Source organism: Bombina bombina, chromosome 2 (assembly GCF_027579735.1).
Source record: "Bombina bombina isolate aBomBom1 chromosome 2, aBomBom1.pri, whole genome shotgun sequence".
NCBI lineage: Eukaryota > Metazoa > Chordata > Amphibia > Anura > Bombinatoridae > Bombina > Bombina bombina.
Window position 1 is genome coordinate 966935260 of NC_069500.1, and position 22945 is coordinate 966958204.

Sequence of the window (22945 nt, forward strand, 5' to 3'; positions counted from 1 at the left end):
TTTCATGTGACAACACTGAAGAAATGACACTTTGCTACAATGTAAAGTAGCGAGTGTACAGCCTGTATAGCATTTTTAATTAGCTGTCCCCTCAAAATAACTCAACACACAGCCATTAATGTCTAAACCGTTGGCAACAAAAGTGAGTACACCCCTAAGTGGAAATGTCCAAATTGGGCCCATAGTGTCAATATTTTGTGTGGCCACCATTATTTTCCAGCACTGCCTCAACCTTCTTGGGCATGGAGTTCACCAGAGCTTCCCAGGTTGCCACTGGAGTCCTCTTCCACTCCTCTATGATGACATCACGGAGCTGGTGGATGTTAGAGATCTTGCACTCCCCCATCTTCCGTTTGAGGATGCCCCACAGATGCTCAATAGGGTTTAGGTCTGAAGACATGCTTGACCAGTCCATCACCTTTACCCTCAGCTTATTTAGCAAGGCAGTGCTTGTCTTGGAGGTTTGTTTGGGGTTGTTATCATGTTGGAATACTGCCCTGCGGCCCAGTCTCTGAAGGGAGGGGATCATGCTCTGCTTCAGTATCTCTGCTTCAGTATGTCACAGTACATGTTGGCATTCATGGTTCCCTCAATAAACTGTAGCTCCCCAGTGCCGGCAGCACTCATGTAGTCCCAGACCATGACATTCCCACCACCATGCTTGACTGTAGGCAAGACACGCTTGTCTTTGTACCCCTCACCTGGTTGCCGCCACACACGCTTGACACCATCTGAACCAAATAAGTTTATCTTGGTCTCATCGGACCACAGGACATGGTTCCAGTAATCCATGTCCTTAGCCTGCTTGTCTTCAGCAAACTATTTGCGGACTTTCTTGTGCATAATCTTTAGAAGAGGCTTCCTTCTGGGACGACAGCCATGCAAACCAATTTGATGCAGCGTGCGGCATATGGTGCACTGACAGGCTGACTCCCCACCCCTTCAACCTCTGCAGCAATGCTGGCAGCACTCATACGTCTATTTCCCAAAGACAACCTCTGGATATGACGCTAAGCACATGCACTCAACTTCTTTGTTCTGACTGCTTTGAGTGGAACCTGCCCTGTGAAACAGCTGTATGGTCTTGCCCACTGTGCTGCAGCTCAGTTTCAGGATCTTGGCAATCTTCTTATAGCCTAGGTCATCTTTATGTAGAGCAACAATTCTTTTTTTCAGATCCGCAGAGAGTTCTTTGCCATGAGGTGCCATGTTGAACTTCCAGTGACCAGTATGAGAGAGTGTGAGAGTGATAACACCAAATTTAACACACCTGCTCCCTATTCAAACCTGAGACCTACCAACGGTTTAGACATTAATGGCTGTGTGTTGAGTAATTTTGAGTGGACAGCAAATTTACACTGTTATACAAGCTGTACACTCACTACTTTACATTGTAGCAAAGTGTCATTTCTTCAGTGTTGTCACACGAAAAGATATAATAAAATATCCCACAAAAGTGTGCTCACTTTTGTGGGATACTGTGTGTGTGTATATATATATATATATATATATATATATATATATATATATATTACCAAAAGTCGATCAAATATATACAGTGTGTGTGTATATATATATATATATATATATATATATATATATATATATATATATATATGTATTTATGAATAAATAGAACATATTCTTCTATGTGAAGAACATTGGAACGTGAAAGGTTAATATTTCATGTCGGGTTAGCACACTTGAGTAAACACAATCAATTTTCCACTTTTCGCGGTTTATTGAAGTCTATGGAGGAATATGTTAACACAGTCACAATATTCCAACTTCGGCTTTTTACATGTGTCAGGTTAACAAGAGAGTGAAAACCTTTTACTTGCTACTTGTAATGCGCTCGCTACCTAACTCACGCAAAAAGCCTCTAGCAACGTTAACACGGGAGCGCAAACTACTACTCCACCTGTAAACTATCCCAATGTGAGAAAATCTGTTGGATGTGGTTATTGCTCATGTAATTTGGGTGACTTATACTTAAAGGGACAATAAACACTAAATAAATGCTAGATGCCGGCAAAAGTAGAATTTAGTGATGTAACATACGATCCGCCAGTCTCAGTCCGACACAGATCAATGCTTACGTCACTACAGATGTTCCGAATGCAAATTCGGCACTATCTGACTACTTTTGCTAGTTATCAAATAACTAGCAGGTACGCTCGGCACTATTCCGGCCCGGTTTTCAATCCGCCGCCCTGGAGGCGGCGGATGCCATAGGAATCAATGGGAGTCTGAAAGCAGCGAAAGCTCATGTTCGCTGCCGCCTGATATCCCATTGATTCCTATGGGAAAATAAAGTTACGTTTACAAATAACACCCTAACATGTACCCCGAGTCTAAACACCCCTAATCTGCTGCCCCCTACACCACCGACACCTACATTATACTTATTAACCCCTAATTTGTCGCCCCCTACACCGCCGACACCTACATTATACTTATTAAACCCCTAATCTGCCACCCCCTACACCGCCGCCTCCTACATTATACTTATTAACCCCTAATCTGCCCCTCCTACACTGCCGCAACCTACATAATACTTATTAACCCCTAATCTGCCTTCCCCAACGTCGCCACCACTATATTATATTTATTAACCCCTAAACCTAAGTCTAACCCTAACACCCCCAAACTTAAATCTAATTTAAATAAATCTAAATAAAATTACTATCATTAACTAAATTATTCCTATTTAAAACTAAATACTTATCTGTAAAAAAAAACCCTAAGCTAGCTACAATATATCTAATAGTTACATTGTAGCTTGCTTAGGGTTTATTTTTATCTTACAGGCAAGTTTGTATTTATTTTAACTAGGTAGAATAGTTACTAAATAGTTATTAACTATTTAATAACTACCTAGCTAAAATAAATACAAATTTACCTGTAAATAAAACCTAACCTAAGTTACACTAACACCTAACACTACACTACAATTAAATACAATTAAATAAATTACATACAATTAACTAAATTATATACAATTATCTAAAGTACAAAAATATTTGATATTTAAATTAATTACACTTAATCTAATAGCCCTATCAAAATAATAAAAGCCCACACAAAATAAATAAAAAAAAATCCTAGCCTAAACCAAACTACCAATAGCCCTTAAAAGGGCCTTTTGCGGGGCATTGCCCCAAATTAATCGGCTCTTTTATCTATAAATAAAAAATACAAACATCCCCCCCAACAGTAAAACCCACCACCCACACAACCAACCCCCCAAAAAAAACAAACTAAAAAAACCTAAGTTCCCCATTGCCCTGACAAGGGCATTTGGATGGGCATTGCCCAAAGCCCTAACCTAAAAATAAAACCCACCCAATACACCCTTAAAAAAACCTAACACTAACCCCCTGAAAATCGACTTACCGGGAAACGTCTTCATCCAAGCCGGGCAAAAGTGGTCCTCCAGACGGGCAGAAGTCTTCATTTAAGCCGGGCAGAAGTGGTCCTCCAGACGGGCAGGAGTCTTCATCCAAGCCGGGCAGAAGTCTATCTTCTATCTTCATCCATCCGGCGTGGAGCGGGTCTATCTTCAAGACATCCGACGCGGCGGAGCATCCTCTTCATTCGACGACTACCTGACGAATTACGGTTCCTTTAAGTGACGTCATCCAAGATGGCGTCCCTTAGATTCCGATTGGCTGATAGAATTCTACCAGCCAATCGGAATTAAGGTAGAAAAAATCCTATTGGCTAATGCAATCAGCCAATAGGATTGAAGTTCAATCCTATTGGCTGATTGGAACAGCCAATAGAATGCAAGCTCAATCCTATTGGCTGTTCCAATCTGCCAATAGGATTGAACTTCAATCCTATTGGCTGATTGCATCAGCCAATAGGATTTTTTCTACCTTAATTCCAATTGGCTGGTAGAATGCTCCGCGTCGGATATCTTGAAAATGGACCTGCTCCGTGCCGGATGGATGAAGATAGAAGATGCCGTCTGGATGATCACTTCTGCCCGGCTTGGATGAAGACTTCTGCCCATCTGGAGGACCACTTCTGCCCGGCTTGGATGAAGACTTCTGCCCATCTGGAGGACCACTTCGCCCAGCTTGGATCAAGACGTCTCCCGGTAAGTTGATCTTCAGGGGGTTAGTGTTAGGTTTTTTTAAGGGTGTATTGGGTGGGTTTTATTTTTAGGTTAGGGCTTTGGGCCACAAATGCCCATCCAAATGCCCTTTTCAGGGCAATGGGGAGCTTAGGTTTTTTTAGTTAGTTTTTTTTGTTGGGTTTAGTTGTGTGGGTGGTGGGTTTTACTGTTGGGGGGATTGTTTGTATTTTTTTTTTACAGGCAAAAGAGCTGATTACTTTGGGGCAATGCCCCGCAAAAGGCCCTTTTAAGGGCTATTGGTAGTTTAGTTTAGGCTAGGGTTTTTTTTTTTTTGGGTGGTCTTTTTTATATTGTTAGGGGGATTAGATTAGGTGTAATTAGTTTAAAAATCTGTAATTTGTTTATTATTTTCTGTAATTTAGTGTTTTTTTTTTTGTACTTTAGCTAATTTTATTTAATTGTATTTCATTTAGGGAATTAATGTAATTGTAGTGTAGTGTTAGGTGTTATTGTAACTTAGGTTAGGTTTTATTTTACAGGTAAATTTGTATTTATTTTAGCTAGGTAGTTATTAAAAAGTTAATAACTATTTAGTAACGATTCTACCTTGTTAAAATAAATAAAAACTTGCCTGTAAAATAAAAATAAACCCTAAGATAGCTACAATGTAACTATTAGTTATATTGTAGCTATCTTAGGGTTTATTTTATAGGTAAGTATTTAGTTTTAAATAGGAATAATTTAGTTAATGATAGTAATTTTATTTAGATTTATTTAAATTAAATTTAAGTTTGGGGGTGTTAGGGTTAGGGTTAGACTTAGGTTTAGGGGTTAATAAGTTTAATATAGTGGCGGCGACGTTGGGGACGGTAGATTAGTTGTTAATAAGTATTATGTAGGTGGTGGCGGTGTAGGGGGGGCAGATTAGGGGTTAATAAGTATAATGTAGGTGGCGGTGGGCTCCGGGAGCGGCAGGATAGGGGTTAATAAGTATAATGTAGGTGGCGGTGGGCTCCGGGAGCGGCAGTTTAGGGGTTAATAACTTTATTTAATTGCGGCGGGGTCCAGGAGCGGCGGTTTAGGGGTTTAACAGTTTAGTATAGTGGCGGTGTTTAGTGACAGTATACCAATAAAGCTGGGAAAAAGCCGAATAGCAGCGAGATCGATGACTGTTAGTTAACAACAGTCCGCTGCTCATCGCCCCGTACTTGGTGCGCAGCTTTTTGACAGCTTTTTTGGTAACTTTGGAGAGCGTATTCAGGTCCACGGTAGCGATGTTAGGCGATATTAGGTGAGCGTATTGGTGCCGTCGAATGCAAGTAAGTTGACGGCTTGATAAATAGGGGCCAATGGCTGTGTGGAATATAACGGAATCATAGAAAGTAATTACAGGAAAAGGAGACAAAATAAACAATGAAAATATATTGCAGATTTTGTTTATATATATATTTATCATTTTATATTACTATCTCAGTGTTTACAATGTCTCTACTTTTATAGACTTACCTCCAAAGAATGTGGCTTTCAGGGTACGTCCCATTATCAACTGGAAGGGAGCAACAGGCACTCCCTGGTCTCCCAATGCCACGCCAACAATTGCACATGTACCCCAGCCTACTGTGGTGCACTCTAGAGCAGCTTTCTAGGATTGAATGGTACAAGAGAGTTAGAATGGTTACAGGTTATGTAATAAGACTCTCTCTCTCTCTCTCTCTCTCTCTCTCTCTCTCTCTCTCTCTCTCTCTCTCTCTATATATATATATATATATATATATATATATATATATATATATATATATATATATATATATATATATATATCTGTGTGATATAAATCATCTCACAACTGTCTGTTTACAAACTTCATCTATTTAACAAAGCTCAGCTGAGAATCACTTTACTCAGACATCCTAACTCACCTAAAGCATCTGAACATTGTCTGCAAACAAACTGCATCTATTTGTCACAAAGCCCAGCTGAGACTCACTTCACTCAGACATCTCAGCTCACCTAAAGCATCTATCACTGTCTGCTTATAAACTTCATCTATTACACACAAAGCTCAGCTTAGACTCACTTCACTCAGACATCTCAGCTCACCTAAATCATCTGACCACTGTCTATAAACTGCATCTGTTTAACACAAAGCACTTTCCACCCCTCACCCTCATGTTTACTCTTATTGTATAACCACTCTTAATTGCTCTCAGGGGGAACTATCACAGTTGTTTGCAATGATGAATTCACTGCAGTTCCACATTCTGCACATAACTTGTTATTCTACTTCTCTCTATACAGCTATATTGCTCCCTACATTTCAATGTAATATCATTCTGCACTTTGCATCTTCCTGCCCTGTTCTTATTACACACATTATCCCATTAACAGATTCATTCTTTCTGATTCATAATTTAATTTAACCATGATTCTGAATTTTCTTCCCTCTCACCTTCTGTGTCACTCACTCTCATTTAGATTGTAAGCTTCAGAGCCTTTCTACCTGTAGGCCACTTTAAATAAGTGCTCCTATAACTGATTGCGCTCAGGGGCAGAGCATTCCTCTCATCTTGTTTAAGTTTGTCAATGAAACTACTGCAGTAATTTACCCTCACAAATGTACTGTACTTTGTTTAGTGCTGCAGAATCTGTTGGCGCTTTATAAGTAACCGTTAATAATAATAATAATAATAATAATAATAATAATAGGTGTGTCAAATAACCTGAGCCCCTACATACTGATAACAAATATATATCCATCAGTGTGTAAGGGCTGAGGTGGAATTAGTGGCAGAACCTTGAAAACACCAATATGGTACCATTTGTGAAGATAAGAACTCCAAGTTATAGGTAGGAAAGCAAAATTTACCAGATGAAAAGATCCATTGCTATGTTTAGACTTTATGTTAGTTTAAGCCTATGAATTATTCTTGCTCTTTCATTGGTTAAGGATAGCCCTTTGTACACAAACAATATTGATATCCACCAAAAGCACTGGTCACGTATGCATATGATAAACTTAGCCATAGGTGATCATATGACTATACGGTTGCACTAGGATGTTGGAGTCTAGCTGGCCTTAGCATGCACCCTGGATTGTATGTGTAAAACACATGACTAAAGAATTGTGATGGAGGTTATGAGCTCAAAGAAATTGTGCTGGGAATTTTAACTGTCAATGAACCCCTAAAGGAATTAGTTTTTTTTCTCCCAATTTACGTGCTTAACCCCTTAACGACCAACGACGTATGCGGTACGTCCTGCAAAATAATGCAGTTAATGACCAAGGACGTACCCCGTACGTCGTTGGTCTTTGAAAGCAGTGGAAGCGATCCTGATCACTTCCAACTGCTTTCATGTTATAGCAGTGATGCCTCGATATTGAGGCATCCTGCTATAACATTTTTTAGCCGTCCGATGCAGAGAGAGCCACCCTGTGGCCCTCTCTGCATCGGCCATCAATGGCTATGTTCGTTGGTGGGTGGGAGCTGATCCAGGGAGGCGGGTGGGTGGCCATCGGTGGGAAGGGGGGCGGGATCGAGTGCGCGCGCGTGCGCTGGTGCGCACGCGTGCACGTGAGCGTGTGTGCACGTGCGCGGGAGTGGGAACCCTACACTATGGAACAACAAGTAAGGTGGTACTTGGTGGGAGAGAGGGTGGGAACATTATACATTTTAAGGATCTGGGAGGGTGGGAGGTTGGGGGTTGAGGGGGGGCAGCTTCACTACAGAAAATAGTAGTTTTAAAATAATAAAATAAAACATTTGATAAAAAACATTTGATTTCAAACTGGGTACTGGCAGACAGCTGCCAGTACCCAATATGGCGCATAATAATGCAGAGAGGGGGGTTAGAGAGCTGTTTGGGGGGGATCAGGGAGGTTGGGGGCTAAGGGGGGATCCTACAGAGCAGAATTATTATTATTATTATTTTTTTTTTAAATCCCCAAAAAACTCTTATTTTAGTACTGGCAGACTTACTGCCAGTACTTAAGATGGCGGGGACAATTGTGGGGTGGGGGAGGGAAGAGAGCTGTTTGGGAGGGATCAGGGAGTGTGATGTGTCATGTGGGAGGTTGATACCTACACTAAAGCTAAAATTAACCTTACAAGCTCCCTACAAGCTCCCTAATTAACCCCTTCAATGCTGGGCATTATACACGTGTGGTGCGCAGTGGCATTTAGCGGCCTTCTAATTACCAAAAAGCAAAGCCAAAGCCATATATGTCTGCTATTTCTGAACAAAGGGGATCCCAGAGAAGCTTTTACAACAATTTATGCCATAATTGCCCAAGCTGTTTGTAAATAATTTCAGTGAGAAACCTAAAATTGTGAAAAATGTAATGCTTTTTTTTATTTGTTCGCATTTGGCGGTGAAATGGTGGCATAAAATATACCAAAATGGACCTAGATCAATACTTTGGGTTGTCTACTACATTATACTAAAGCTAAAATTAACCCTACAAGCTCCCTAATTAACCCCTTCAATGCTGGGCATAATACACGTGTGGTGGGCAGTGGCATTTAGCGGCCTTCTAAATACCAAAAAGCAATGCCAAAGCCATATATGTCCGCTATTTCTGACAAAGGGGATCCCAGAGAAGCATTTACAACCATTTATGCCATAATTGCACAAGTTGTTTGTAAATAATTTCAGTGAGAAACCTAAAGTTTGTGAAACAATTTGTGAAAAAGTGAACAATTTTTTTTATTTGATGGCATTTGGTAGTGAGATGGTTGCATGAAATATACTAAAATGGGCCTAGATCAATACTTTGGGATGTCTTCTAAAAAAAAATATATACATGTCAAGGGATATTCAGGCATTCCTGAAAGATATCAGTGTCCCAATGTAACTAGCGCTAATTTTGAAAAAAAGTGGTTTGGAAATAGCAAAGTGCTACTTGTATTTATTTCCCTATCACTTGCAAAAAAAACCAAAGAACATGTAAACATTGGGTATTTCTAAACTCAGGACAAAATTTAGAAACTATTTAGCATGGGTGTTTTTTGGTGGTTGTAGATGTGTAACAGATTTTGGGGTTCAAAGTTAGAAAAAGTGTGTTTTTTTCCATTTTTTCCTAATATTTTATAATTTTTTTATAGTAAATTATAACATATGATGAAAATAATGGTATCTTTAGAAAGTCCATTTAATGGCGAAAAAAATGGTATATGATATGTGTGGTTACAGTAAATGAGTAAGAGGAAAATTACAGCTAAACACAAACACTGCAGAAATGTAAAAATAGCCTTGGTCCCAAACGGACAGAAAATGGAAAAGTGCTGTGGTCCTTAAGGGGTTAAATGACCAATGCAATTCTGTCATTTTTCCTCAGCTTCAGTTTCACCATAATTACCTGCTCTCTTGTTAAGTGCCCCCATACATATTATATATTGTTTTGTTTTTTTAATAGACAAACTGGACTTTCTTGTGATACCCTGTATGGGTATATTAAATAACAATGAATAGTTTAATACTGAAAATGCTGTTTTGTGTTATAAAATTAACTAGTGAAGCTAAAGAAAAAACATCAAAATAGATTAATTATTGTCTTCTGATTTTAGGAATACCTAATATATAAAAAATATAGGCTAAATAATACAAGTGTGGAATTATTGGTTTAACTCTAAAAATTAGCAAAATTTGTAATGCTTTGACTGTAAATTTGATAGCGATTACAAAACCACTACAATATATATTTGTAGAAACTGGACACCCAGGGTATTCAGGCATTTTAACACTTTATACTTATCCATTTTATTGCCAAAGGGATCAAAAACAAAAAATACACTATTTCATTAAATTATGAAAAAAATGCACCTTTATTGAATTAAAATGATAAGAATATACTTTATTATAATACATTTTTACTATTGGTGTCACATATGTGCTGACAGGGAGAGAAGCCAAACAATGATTTGTCATTTGTGACATGTGATCTGGGTGACTTGATGTCAATATGATCATATCCCTTTCGGGACATTTTATTTGGCATAACTGGACTGACTCCACCTGAGGCTTCAAATTATAGCCCACCGAACCTGATACCATGCTAATATCTAGGCTGCATCAAAGTATACAATGGGCTCCATTTAGTAAGGCCTTGCAGACAAGTTGAGAACCTGTCCGCACTATTTTGCATCTAACAGGCAGAGGACCTTGTACATCTACTGCCCGGATGTTTCATTAGACACTCGCTTGAGTATGTAATGCAGCCCTCTTCTGTTGCCCAACCAATCGCGCAAATAAAAAGGGCCTGTCAATCACCCCAATCGAGTGTGCTTGGGGTGATTTCTCACCACAAACTCAGAGGTGGTGGAGAGTGTAAGAAGCAGTGGTTTAGTGTGAGCCTATCCCTGCAACAGCTCAAAAAGCAGCTTACATTGCAGGAAGCAAACTTGCATGTGTGAGCCTTCCTCCGCAACAGCTCAATAGCGGCTTATCACTGTGATTGAATGTCATAATGATTGTATACACAGTAAAGGTCATACTTGATTGCTAGTGCACTGTTGCTGGAGAGCCTCACAACCAGGCATCCAGCAACAGCATTAGATACACGCTGATCTCAAAGAAAGACATTTAATTATTGTAAATTTTACTACTTACCATGACATCAACTATTCCAATGCACTCAATAGAGAAATCCACTCCACCACCAGTCATTTCAGCTATTACTTGTTGAATTGGTTGTTTGTAATCTTTAGGACTGATGCATTCAGTTGCTCCCAGCTCTAGAGCTTTTGGGAATTTGTCTTTGTTGATATCAACAGCAATAATTCTAGATGCACCTGCTTCTTTACATCCCATAACCGCTGAGAGTCCAACTCCTCCCAAACCAAATACAGCACAGCTAGAACCAGGTTCAACCTTAATATCAAGGAAATACAAAGCAATATCAGTTAATCAGTAGTGTCAATTACACAACAAAATACAATTGGAAAGCTTTGTAATGTTGTTTTATGACAACCAATACGATCTTCCATATTAAGCATATTATTAATACTGTCATTTTATTGTCATCTCTAAATTAGGAAATGTATAAAATATTTGATCTGTAAAAGTATTTTCAAATGCATTACCAAATTCTCAAAACATTAAAGATATTTAGAGGACATTAAAAAGTAGTCTTTAACCCCTTAATGACCATGCTGTTATTGGCTCTTTCTACAGCGATCTCCATGACAGCTGCACGATCATGCTATTTCTGCATGCCCTACATGCATGCAGAAGATCATGGTATATGGTGGTACCTTACATTGGTGGTGTGGGAGGGTCAGGTGGGAGAAGGCGGAAGCGACAAGACAGCTACACTGCAGAAAAAGATATCCACAGCAAGAGGGAGAGAGGGAAGGATCGGAACATCGCATTAGATATATATGTAATAAAAATGTAAAATGTATAAGAACTGAGTACCGACAAACAGCTGCCAATACCTAAGATGGTGAATACTAGTTTGAGGGGGGAGGGTTAGAAAGCTGTTTGGGGGATCAGGGAGTTGGGAAGGTAAGGGGGGGGGGAATCCTGCACTGCAGACATTTTTTTTTAATAAAAAAAAAAACTGTGGGGGGGGGGGGTGATGGAGGGAAGAGAGCTGTTAAGAAGGTATCAGTAGTGATCGGGGGGTGGGAGGGTAATCTCTACACTATAGCTAAACTAAACCTTACAAGCTAACTGATTAACCATTCATTGGTGTGCAGCTGCAATTAGCAGCCATAAGTGGTATGTAAGTGAGAACCCCAAAGTTTGCAAAAAAGTTAACAATATTTATAATTTGATTGCATTTGACAGTGAAATGTTGATATAAAAAATACTAAAATGTACCTAGATCAATACCTTGGGTTCTCTTCTTTTTTTTACATGCACACACACACACACACATATATATATATATATATATATATATATATATATATATATATATATATATATATATATATATATATATATATATAGTTTTAATAGGTAAATAAAAAACAAGGATCTTTTTTCTGTTTAAATGGAGTGATAGCAAAAATGCAAAAAAAAAAATGCTCTGGTCTTTTGAGTAAGTTTTTGTGTGAAATTCCCAGTCCTTAAAGGGACAGTAAACCTCAAAAATAATGTTATATAATTCTGCACATAGTGCAGAATTATATAACATTATATTAGCCTTATCTGTATAAAACATAATATTCCCTTTTAATTTTAAAACCCCCCGGCTGTTTAACAGACCCGCTCTCTGGTCTCTGCTGAGCGGGTCTGTTTTATTCACACAGCACATCGGGCCAGCTGTATAGTCACAACCCGGCCCGACCGCGCCATTATACACAGTGCAGCTCGCTCCTGCTGTCAGACAGAGCAGGAGCGAGCTACACTTTGTGTTATGGCGCGGTCGGGCCGGGCTGTGACTATACAGCTGGCCCGATGTGCTGTGTGAATAAAACAGACCCGCTCAGCAGAGACCAGAGAGCGGGTCTGTAAAACATCCGGGGGGTTTTAAAATTAAAAGGGAATATTATGTTTTATACAGATAAGGCTAATATAATGTTATATAATTCTGCACTATGTGCAGAATTATATAACATTATTTTTAAAGTTTACTGACACTTTAAGGGGATAAAGCAATTAGGTGCTGAATAACATGTTTTAAAACATGCAATATTTTTTTTTTAGAAAATATTGCTTTTCTTGCAGTCATACCCATTGAAGGCCTGTTAAAGGGAATGAAACCCCACCATTTTCTTTCTTGATTTAAAGAGAGCATGCTATTTTAATCAACTTTCTAATTTACTTCTATTATCAAATGTTCTCATGGCATCTGTAGTTGAAAAGCAGGGAGTTCTCCAGACATCTACTTTGGTAACAAAGAATACCATGGGAATGAAGCAAATTTAATATAGAATATTATCTGAATCATATCTCTTTTTAAGTTTGTGTTTTCTCTCCCATACTGGTCAAGCAATACTTGCCTGGAATAATGACTATACTCCAGCCTCTGTGGGGTCAGTGGAAAAACTACAGTTGTTGTTGTTCAAGTTTAGGAAAAGCAGACTGATTAGTGTAATTAGAAACTTAATAATAAATTAGGGGTTTCTGAATTAAAAGGGATAAAATAACTAACAAGATATACATGCAATAACTAAATTTATTTGAATATTGTCACAAGGTTTGAATAACAATGTTAATAAAACTGTTGATTGTGTTTGCTGCTTTGTTGTAAAATGACTTTGGACTAGATTATAAGCGGTGTGCTAAAGTTAGTGTGGGTCGCATATTACAATTTCAAAGGTTGCGCTTGAGCGCAAACAAAATTTTTGCTCAACAGATTAGTGTGCCAGAAGACCTAGCATAAAGAGGAGATCATGGTCGAGGCACCCAGGTCCTGTTGCTGCAAAACCAGCTCAAATCACCACCCCTCTTCTACTGAGCTTGACAGTTGGTATGAGGTGTTTGTGTTAATATGCTTTGTTTGGTTTTCACCAAATGTGGCACTGTGCATTATGGCCAAACATCTCCACTTTGGTCTTGTCTGTCCAAATGACATTGTTCCAGAAACCTTGTGGCTTGTTCAGATGTAACTTAGCAAACCTAAGCCTTGCTGCCATGTTTTTTTTAGAGAGAAGAGACTTTCTCCTGGCAACCCTTCCATACAAACCACACTTCTTCAGTCTTTTTCTAATTGTACTGTCATGAACTTTAACATTTAACATGCTGAGGCCTGTAGAGTCTTGAGTTTTTTGCAATTTCTCTGATCATTTCACGGTCTCTCCTTGGGGCGAATTTTCTGGGATGTCCACTCTTGGGAAAATTGGCAACTGTCTTGAATGTTTTCCACTGAATAATCTTTCTCACTGTAGAATGATGGACTGGCTGCTACTTAGCCTCTTAATTCCTATGGAAGCAGTAAGGGTGTATTTAGTTTTTCACACTTGACTTCTCCATTTTGGCTTTGTTTTTGCTATATAAATCATGACAAGGTGTAATATGTCATGTGTTGTTGTTCATCTGAGGTTGTATTTACCTAATTTAAAGACCTGCTAAGGACCAGATAATTTTTATTATGTTCTGATACGTAAAACCATAGAATTCAAAGAGGGTGTACTTTCTTTTTGCATGACTATATATATATATATATATATATATATATATATATATATATATATATATATATATATATATATATATATATATAATGTCTAAATATGTATATGTGTGTAAATATATGTGTATTTACATGTATATTTATGTATGTATACATATACATATAAACACATAAACACACATTTCCACTCAAATACATTTAAACATGAAAAATAATTTTTATTCATTTTTAATATATTTTACTGTGTTTTTACTGTTTTGCTATAGCTGCGGAATCTGTTGGCACTCTACAAATAGCTGATAATAATAAATATAATAATACATTTTTTACATTCCAATGTTTTTAGAAAAAAATATTCATATAGACATTTAGGTATTACGGAGAGGCCATGCACTTTTAATAATTTTTTCACTTGTTTTGTCGACATAACAAGTTGATTTGGCGACATAATTTTTTGTCAACATAACAAAAATGTTTTGTCGACAAAACAAGTTGTTTTATGAAGATTGTCTTTACACTCAGATTGTTACATTTACCTGACTAGATTTCATTCAGGAAGTGTTACAGTGATGGAGCAAACTGATTGAAAGGGAAAGCAGCTGTCCAGGCTGTCACAGCAGTCTGCTACCTTCTTCCTAATCTTACCAGCAGCCAGAACAAGAACTTTTATTCAGAACTGAGTGCCTGTCTGGGAACATTTTTCTTGCCTTCATATCTGTTATCCTGTCACTTCAATGAAGTGGTTATTTGTCTGCCCTTTAAACACTTGGAGCCTGGAACCCTCTCTCTCTGTCTTTTCCTATTGTGTTTCTCTTGCACTCTCTTTAAGTGTAACTTTCCTTACATGTATAGTTCTATCTGGCTTTGTTTCTTCGTATCTCTGCTGTTTTTTCTCTTCTCATAAGTGTCTCCCTCTCTCTCTATCTGTGTCTCTATTTTACTCCCTATTCCTATATTTCCCAAGTCCTTTTCACCCTTCTTCTCTTTACCCCAACTCTATTTCTGCATCTTTTTGCCTCTTTCAGTTTATCTTCCTTTTCACTCTCTCAGGCCCATTTATCAAAGGGCTTGCGGACCTGATCCGACACTGCGGATCAGGTCCGCAAGACCTCGCTAAATGCGGAGAGCAATACGCTCTCCGCATTTAACATTGAACCAGCAGCTCACAAGAGCTGCTGGAGCAACGCCGCCCCCTGCTGACTCGCGGCCAATCGGCCGCCAGCAGGGAGGTGTCAATCAACCCGATCGTATTCGATCGGGTTGATTTCCGGTGATTCCTGTCCGCCTGCTCAGAGCAGGCGGACAGGGTTATGGAGCAGCGGTCTTTGTGACCGCTGCTTCATAAGTTGTGTTTCTGGCGAGTCTGAAGACTCGCCAGCAACACGGCCCTTCAAGCTCTGTACGGAGCTTGATAAATGGGCCTGTATATCTTTCTGTGTCTTTTTTTTCCCTTTGTGCTTCTTTTTGCCATCCTGTCTTTCCTTATCTATTTATGTTTGTCTTCTAGAAACAGCTGTCACGTTTTGAATATTCTGAATATTATTTAAAGGGACAGTCTACTTGAAATATTTTATTATTTTAAAGATAGAAAATCCCTTTATTATTCCCCAGTTTTGCATAGATAACACTGTGTTATTAATACACTTATTAACTCTGTGATTACCTTGTATCTAAGCCTCTGCAGACTGCCCCCTTAGCTCAGTGCTTTTGACAGACTTAATTTTAAGCCAATCAGTGCTGACTTGTAAATAACTCCACGGGAGTGAGCACATTCACCTAGATTACGAGTTTTGAGTGCTATAGAGAAAGTAAAGAACACAACAAAAGTTGCGTTATTTAACTCCCTATAGCGCTGCCATTACACGTTTAAAAAACCCTGGCTTCCGCGGGTGATATGGAGATTTTGAGCTCCATACCATACCAAAAACAAGCAGTGTTTTGACGTGCACGCTTTCCCCGTAGACATCAATGGGGAGAGCCGGCAAAAAAAAAGTCTAACACCTGCGATCGCGGAAACAAAAGCTCTGTAATGCAGCCCAATTGATATCTATGGGGAAAAAGAAAATACAGTTTAAACCTAACACCCTAACATAAACCCTGAGTCTAAACACCCCTAATCTGCTGCCCCTGACATCGCCGACACCTGCCTACAGTTACACTTTAGTTGTTAAGTAGTAATGTTATTTGTGTGTGTATATGACTGTTAATTTATGCACTAAGACAGAAGCAATGAATGAGTTAAATTTTACCTGCTTACTAATTGGTTGAATATGTTGCGCTCTGTGTGTACTTAACAGCTGGTAGTAATGCTTGTCTTTCAGCTCTGATGAACTGCCATTGAGGCAGGAAACGCGTCAGCTGTGTTACTCTGCTCACTGTGTCCTTTTTCGTTTTTAAACTTTGTGCAATAAATAATGGATTTTTAATAATGCACCACTCTCCTGGCTTCCTTTTCTGATGAGACCGCTTGTTTGGTTTTGGTTGCTGTTTCTCGTATTACTGAGGGGGTGTGGAGAAACCCCTGGCTCTCATTGGATTAGCTGTGCCAGAGTGACGGACCACGGCACAGGAACGAGGCTCCACGCATCACTGGGGATTTCGGCATTTGCACGCTGCAATTGAATGCTGAACGAGTGAGCAGTTCCAACTTATGGAGATTATACTGAAGATATGAAGTTCGTATGCATACTGCTATAGAAGTGGTAAGCCCGTTCCGTTTACTTTCTTAACTTGGAGATTGTTAAAACATATATTGGAATTTGTGATAACCGCAATAGTGGGACTCTGAATAGAGTAGTATCACACGTTTTCATATGGTCTATTTACACTACTGACTCAAAACACATGTCAATAATTTATTGGATTGTGTATGCTGTTTGAATTCTTCGTTATTGGCAGTGTGTATTTGAACTTTACCCAAGTTAATTATTAACGGCTATAACAGATGATAAAAGCAGGAGAGATAGGTTGCAACAATTATTTAAAGGCACAGTGGCAGATCATGATAAGTTAGATTTGGCAGCCTTATTTTCACAGAAAGAAAAAATTAACATTAAAGAGTTAAAACTCTGGTGGGATATTGAGTTTTTGGAGCACTATCTAGAGGAGAAAAAAATTCCTCGGGCTTAAGGATGAAAAAATATCCAGCCTTTTATAAAGAATTCCCAGATTTTATGATCGATTGGAATTAATCCCTATCTGATTGTTCCCTTATCCTAATGGGAAAATTAGTGAATTTTAAAAAAGAACAAAGGGCTATGGTGTTAAGTGAATTAGAAATATTGGATAAACAACTGGAGGAATTTCAAAATGATGAAAAAATGTCCCCTTATCAAAAGCAACTCGATGAAACACTTGAAAAAATAAGTGTAGAATTGTCTAATAATAAATACAAAAAATATGAAAGGGACTGTAAAGACCATGATCTGGGCATTGTATATAATTGGAGTATGGAAAGGAGAGAACAAAGAAAGAAATCCACTGGTAAAAATAAGAAGGGCAAAAACAAAAATCAAAAGAAAGTAACATTTACCAGTTTTGAAAGCACAGCAGGTACTAGTGATTCAGCCGCTGAAATATCGACAACTTCAGTTACTCCAACTACTGCAATTCCTCCAACATCCACACCTATTAGATCAGAGATGGATTTGGGAGCCAAGCCAAAAAACGGGGTGACTTACAAGAAATAAGTAAAAGAAAAGAACGAAGAAAATCCCCAAAAAACAGATGTAAACAAAGAAACACGCTATCCAAGCAGGAGGGCCCAATGGAAAAAGAAAAACAAGAACTGAATGAAATAATTATCAATTTGTCTGGCACACCACTTAGTAGCTTTGAGGAATCAGCTCTGTCTACAGGTTTAGGCTTCTCACCATCTAAAGACTTTGTTCTTTTTGATACTATTCTGGATATTAAAAATGTATTCGAAAAATTGTTCTTAAGAAACATTTTAGAGATTTAAATGATAATATGAATGTTACTGAAGAGCCAGTTATTAGTCCAACACTGAATGATGATTGTAATTTTGATCTATTATGTGACATTGTCTCATTATGTGATATACAGAGAGAGGATATTTCATTAACTGGTAGAGGCAAGCAACAGCCAATAAAAGAATCTAAACAAAGTACATTCTATCCAGTCAATGCAAGAAATGATATAATAGAGGTTTTCCATTCTATATTAGAACAAGACCTAATAGCCTTATCAGAAAAAGTTGAACAGAAAAATCGAGAAAGAATTTATCCACATAGCAATTTAAGTGTAAAGGAGATTAATGCTATAAGATCTTTGAAAAATAATCCTGACTTGATAATTGTTAATTCAGATAAGGGAGGATCAATTGTAGTATTAAACAGGGAACAATACCTCACTGAAGTATATAGACAACTGAGTGATGAGAAAACTTATAAAAAACTAACATTTAATCCAACCGAAAAATATCAGAGAGAATTGAAACATTTATTGGATTTAGGTATGGAGAATTCTATTTTATCAATTAAAATGGGAGAATTCATTTATGTGGACTCACCAAGAATACCAATATTTAAAATTTTACCAAAGGTACACAAATCCCTTGATAATCCCCCAGGGAGACCAATTATGTCAGCAATTGGCTCCCTGGGAGAAAAACTAGGATTATGGGTAGATGCACAGTTACAACCAGTAGTTCAATCCTTGCCTGGTTTTCTTAGGGACACGAAACATTTATTGAGATTGGTAGAAAATTTTGTATGGCATGATAGTTACAAATTTGTAACTATTGATGCCATTGCGTTGTACTCGTGTATTCCACATAAGTTGGGAATTAATGCAGTTAAAAATATGCTTGAAAAATACTCTGACTATAATGAAAATTTAATTGCTTTTATTTTGGAAGCAATTACCTTTTTGTTAAATCATAATTACTTTGTTTTTAATGGTGAGTTCTTTGTCCAACTAAGGGGCACTGCGATGGGGGCAAAATTTGCCCCATCGTATGCAAACTTATATCTTGCAAATTTTGAAATGGAGACCATATTCAATATTAACAATAAATATAAGAATAATATCAAGATGTACACTAGATACATTGACAATATTTTGTTAATTTGGGATGGCTCCAAACTTAATTTAGATGAATTTTTAACTTACCTAAATAATAATAATGGGAACCTTAGTTTTACTTCAGAATTTTTAGAGAAAGAATTACCCTATTTAGATGTATTGATTTGCCACTCAGACAATAAAATAACTACTGAGGTATATAGGAAAAAAATTAGTGGTAATACTATTTTAAGAGCGGATTCATCTCATCCTTTACACCTTAAGAAGGGAATACCGAAAGGGCAATACATAAGGTTAAGGCGTAACTGCACTACCTTAGAAAAATATTGGAAACATGCTAATGATTTAACATTTAGATTGGTTCAGAGAGGTTATAATCCCTCAAGCTTAAAAGAGATATCAGAACAAGTTTCATACTTTAATAGGGATAATCTACTTAAAGATAATAAGAAAAGAACTAACACAGAAAGAACGGGTATAAATTTTGTGACCAAATTTAGCAAACAATTTAATGAGATTTGCGATATCATTAAGAAAAGGTTACCTATTTTGGAAAATGATAAAGATTTACAATCTATTTCAACTATGTGTAACTTTGTCTCAAGAAAATCTGAAACTATTGGTGAACAATTCATGAAGAATTTTGGCTCTAAACAAGATCTTCATGATAGAACTAAAAATAAAAATTGGTTATCAAAAAAGGTTGGCTTTTATAAATGTGGAGGAAGGCCCTGTAAAAGTTGTAAATATGCTAAAATGGGTGACACCTTCATTTCAACAAATACAGGTAAGACATATAAAATCAGAGACAGAATAGATTGTAATTCTACATATGTGATTTATTTGATTACCTGTCTTTGTTGTAATTTTCAATATGTAGGGCTCACCTCAAGATTATTAAAAGATAGGATAAGAGAACATCTCTTATCCTTAGAGGCAGAGATACCTAAGACACCGGTAGCCAAACATTTTGCGCTACATGAAAGTAATCCTGATTTTTTCTCTTTTCAGGGTATAGAATATGTCACTCTAGGATTAAGAGGTGGAGATAGATACCAAGCTTTAAGCAGAAAGGAAATATTCTGGATCTTCACACTAAAAACAGGTTATCCCATCGGTATAAATAAAATCAGTGACGTAAAGCTTTTCATTGATAAAAACTAATACAATATAAGGGTGCAATATTCTATATGTATACAATTCTCTATGACTAATTATGGCTAATGATATTGTTTTTCATTCACTTTTTATTTTTCTAATAATATCTGGGACATTGATAAGAGATAGAATTGCCTAGATACCAGCTTTGTCAAAGGTTATGTATATAAAATTTATTGAAAAAGCATTTGACTTATATACTAATAGATTATAAATATATGCGTGACTGTGACCAAAGCTGGTATTATTGGTCCCTTGGTATTATAAACTCTATATAATGTGATACTTATGACGTTTTGTAATCATGAATTTATAGGTTTGCCAAATTACTAACTATGTACTAATAACACTTTTTAATTGTAGATAAGGTTTCACTTTAGTTGTTAAGTAGTAATGTTATTTGTGTATGTATATGACTGTTAATTTATGCACTAAGACAGAAGCAATGAATGAGTTAAATTTTACCTGCTTACTAATTGGTTGAATATGTTGCGCTCTGTGTGTACTTAACAGCTGGTAGTAATGCTTGTCTTTCAGCTCTGATGAACTGCCATTGAGGCAGGAAACGCGTCAGCTGTGTTACTCTGCTCACTGTGTCCTTTTTCGTTTTTAAACTTTGTGCAATAAATAATGGATTTTTAATAATGCACCACTCTCCTGGCTTCCTTTTCTGATGAGACTGCTTCTTTGGTTTTGGTTTACAGTTATTAACCCCTAATCTGCCGCTCCCGATATAATTATATAAAATAATTACCCCCTAATGTGCCGCTCCTGATATCGCCACCACTATACTAAAGTTATTAACCCATATTCTGCCGCTCCCCAACATCGCCGCAACTAAATAAAGTTATTAACCCATAAACCTCTGGCCTCCCACATCACTAAATAAACCTATTAACCCCTATACCGCCAGCCCCCCACATCGCAACAACCTAAATTAAACTATTAACCCCTAATACTAACATAACCCTAACCCTAACGTAACCCTAACGCCCACTAACTTTAACATAATTAAAATAGAGCTAAATTAAACTTACAATTATTAACTGAATTAACCTATTAACCCCTAAACCACCAGCCCCCCACATCACAACAACCTAAATTAAACTATAATAACCCCTTAACCTAACCCTAACGTAACACTAATCCTAACCCTAAACCTAACCCTAACCCTAACACCCCCTAACTTTAACATAATGAAATTAGATCTAAATTAAATTTACAATTATTAACTAAATAATACCTATTTAAAACTAAGTACTCACCTGTGAAATAAAACCTAAGGTAGCTACAATATAACTAATAATTACATTGTAGCTAGCTTAGGTTTTATTTTTATATCATATTATTTTAACTAGGTAGACTAGTTAGTAAATAGTTATTAACTATTTACTAACTACCTAGCTAAAATAAATAAAACCTAACCTGCCTTACACTAAAACCTAACATTACAAAAAAAAACCTACCATTACAAAAAAATAAAAAAACTACCATTACAAAAAAACACAAATGAAATTATCCAAAAAAATAAAGATTATTCCTATTCTAATACCCTTGAAAAAAAAAACACCCCAAAATAAAAAAGCCTAATCTAGAAAAAACTTCCAAGGGCCCTTAAAAAGGCCTTTTGTAGGGCATTGCCCTGAGTTAAACAGCTCTTTTGCTCCAATTTTTTTTACAAACACCCCCTAACACTATATAAACCCCCACCCCCTAAACTACCAAGGGCCCTTAAAATGGCCTGTTGTAGGGCATTGCCTAAGTTACAGCTCTTTTGCTAAATAAAAACAACCCCTAAAAATATACATTACACAAAATAACAAACAAATTTATCAAAAATAAAAAAAATACTCCTATTCTAATACCCCCCAAAAAAACACCCCAAAATAAAAAACCGAATCTAGAAAAAACTACCAATGGCCCTTAAAAGGGCCTTTTGTAGGGCACTGCCCTAAAGAAATCAGCTCTGTTTATGAAATAAAAATACAAATACCCACTAACATTACAAACCCCCACAATAAAAAAAAACTATCTAAAAAACCTAAGCTACCCATTGCCCTGAAAAGGGCATTTGTATTGGCTGTTCAAATCAGCCAATAGGATTTTAGCAGCTTTAATTCCTATTGGCCGATTCAAATTTTTCAGCCAACGGGAATGCAAGAGACGCCATCTTGGATCGTGTCCCTTGCATTGAAGATTCAGTGTACGGCGGGACCGTATGAAGAGGATGCTCTGCGCCGGATGTCTTCAGGATGAACCCGCTCCGCACCTCCGGGATCAAGATAGAAGATGCCGTCTGGATGAAGATTAAAGAGGCCGCCTGTATGAAGACTTCTTGCCGCTTGGATCAGGACTTCGCCGCCGGGATGAAGATTGAAGTGGCCGTCTCGATGAAGACTTCTCACTGCCTGGATCAGGACTTCAACTCCGGGATGAAGATCGTTCAAGTGGGACTTCAAAAACTGTAAGTGGATTGTCAGGGGGTTAGTGTTAGGCTTTTTAAGGGTTTTTTTTGGTGTGTTTTTTTTAGTTTAGGGTCTGGGCAGTAAAAGAGCTAAATGCTCTTTTAAGGGCAA

The 22945-nt window shown here is 37.4% G+C and overlaps 1 protein-coding gene across 1 annotated transcript in view; it reads right to left on the minus strand.

Annotated features, from left to right (window-relative positions):
• LOC128647390 (all-trans-retinol dehydrogenase [NAD(+)] ADH4) overlaps positions 1-22945 on the minus strand; it is a 119189-nt gene that overhangs the window by 20952 nt on the left and 75292 nt on the right. The window contains exons 8-9 of the mRNA XM_053700177.1: positions 10691-10951; positions 5591-5726 (exon numbers count right to left, since the gene is read on the minus strand). Of these exons, the coding sequence (XP_053556152.1) occupies positions 5591-5726; positions 10691-10951 (397 nt within the window). The remainder of the gene's footprint in view (positions 1-5590; positions 5727-10690; positions 10952-22945) is intronic.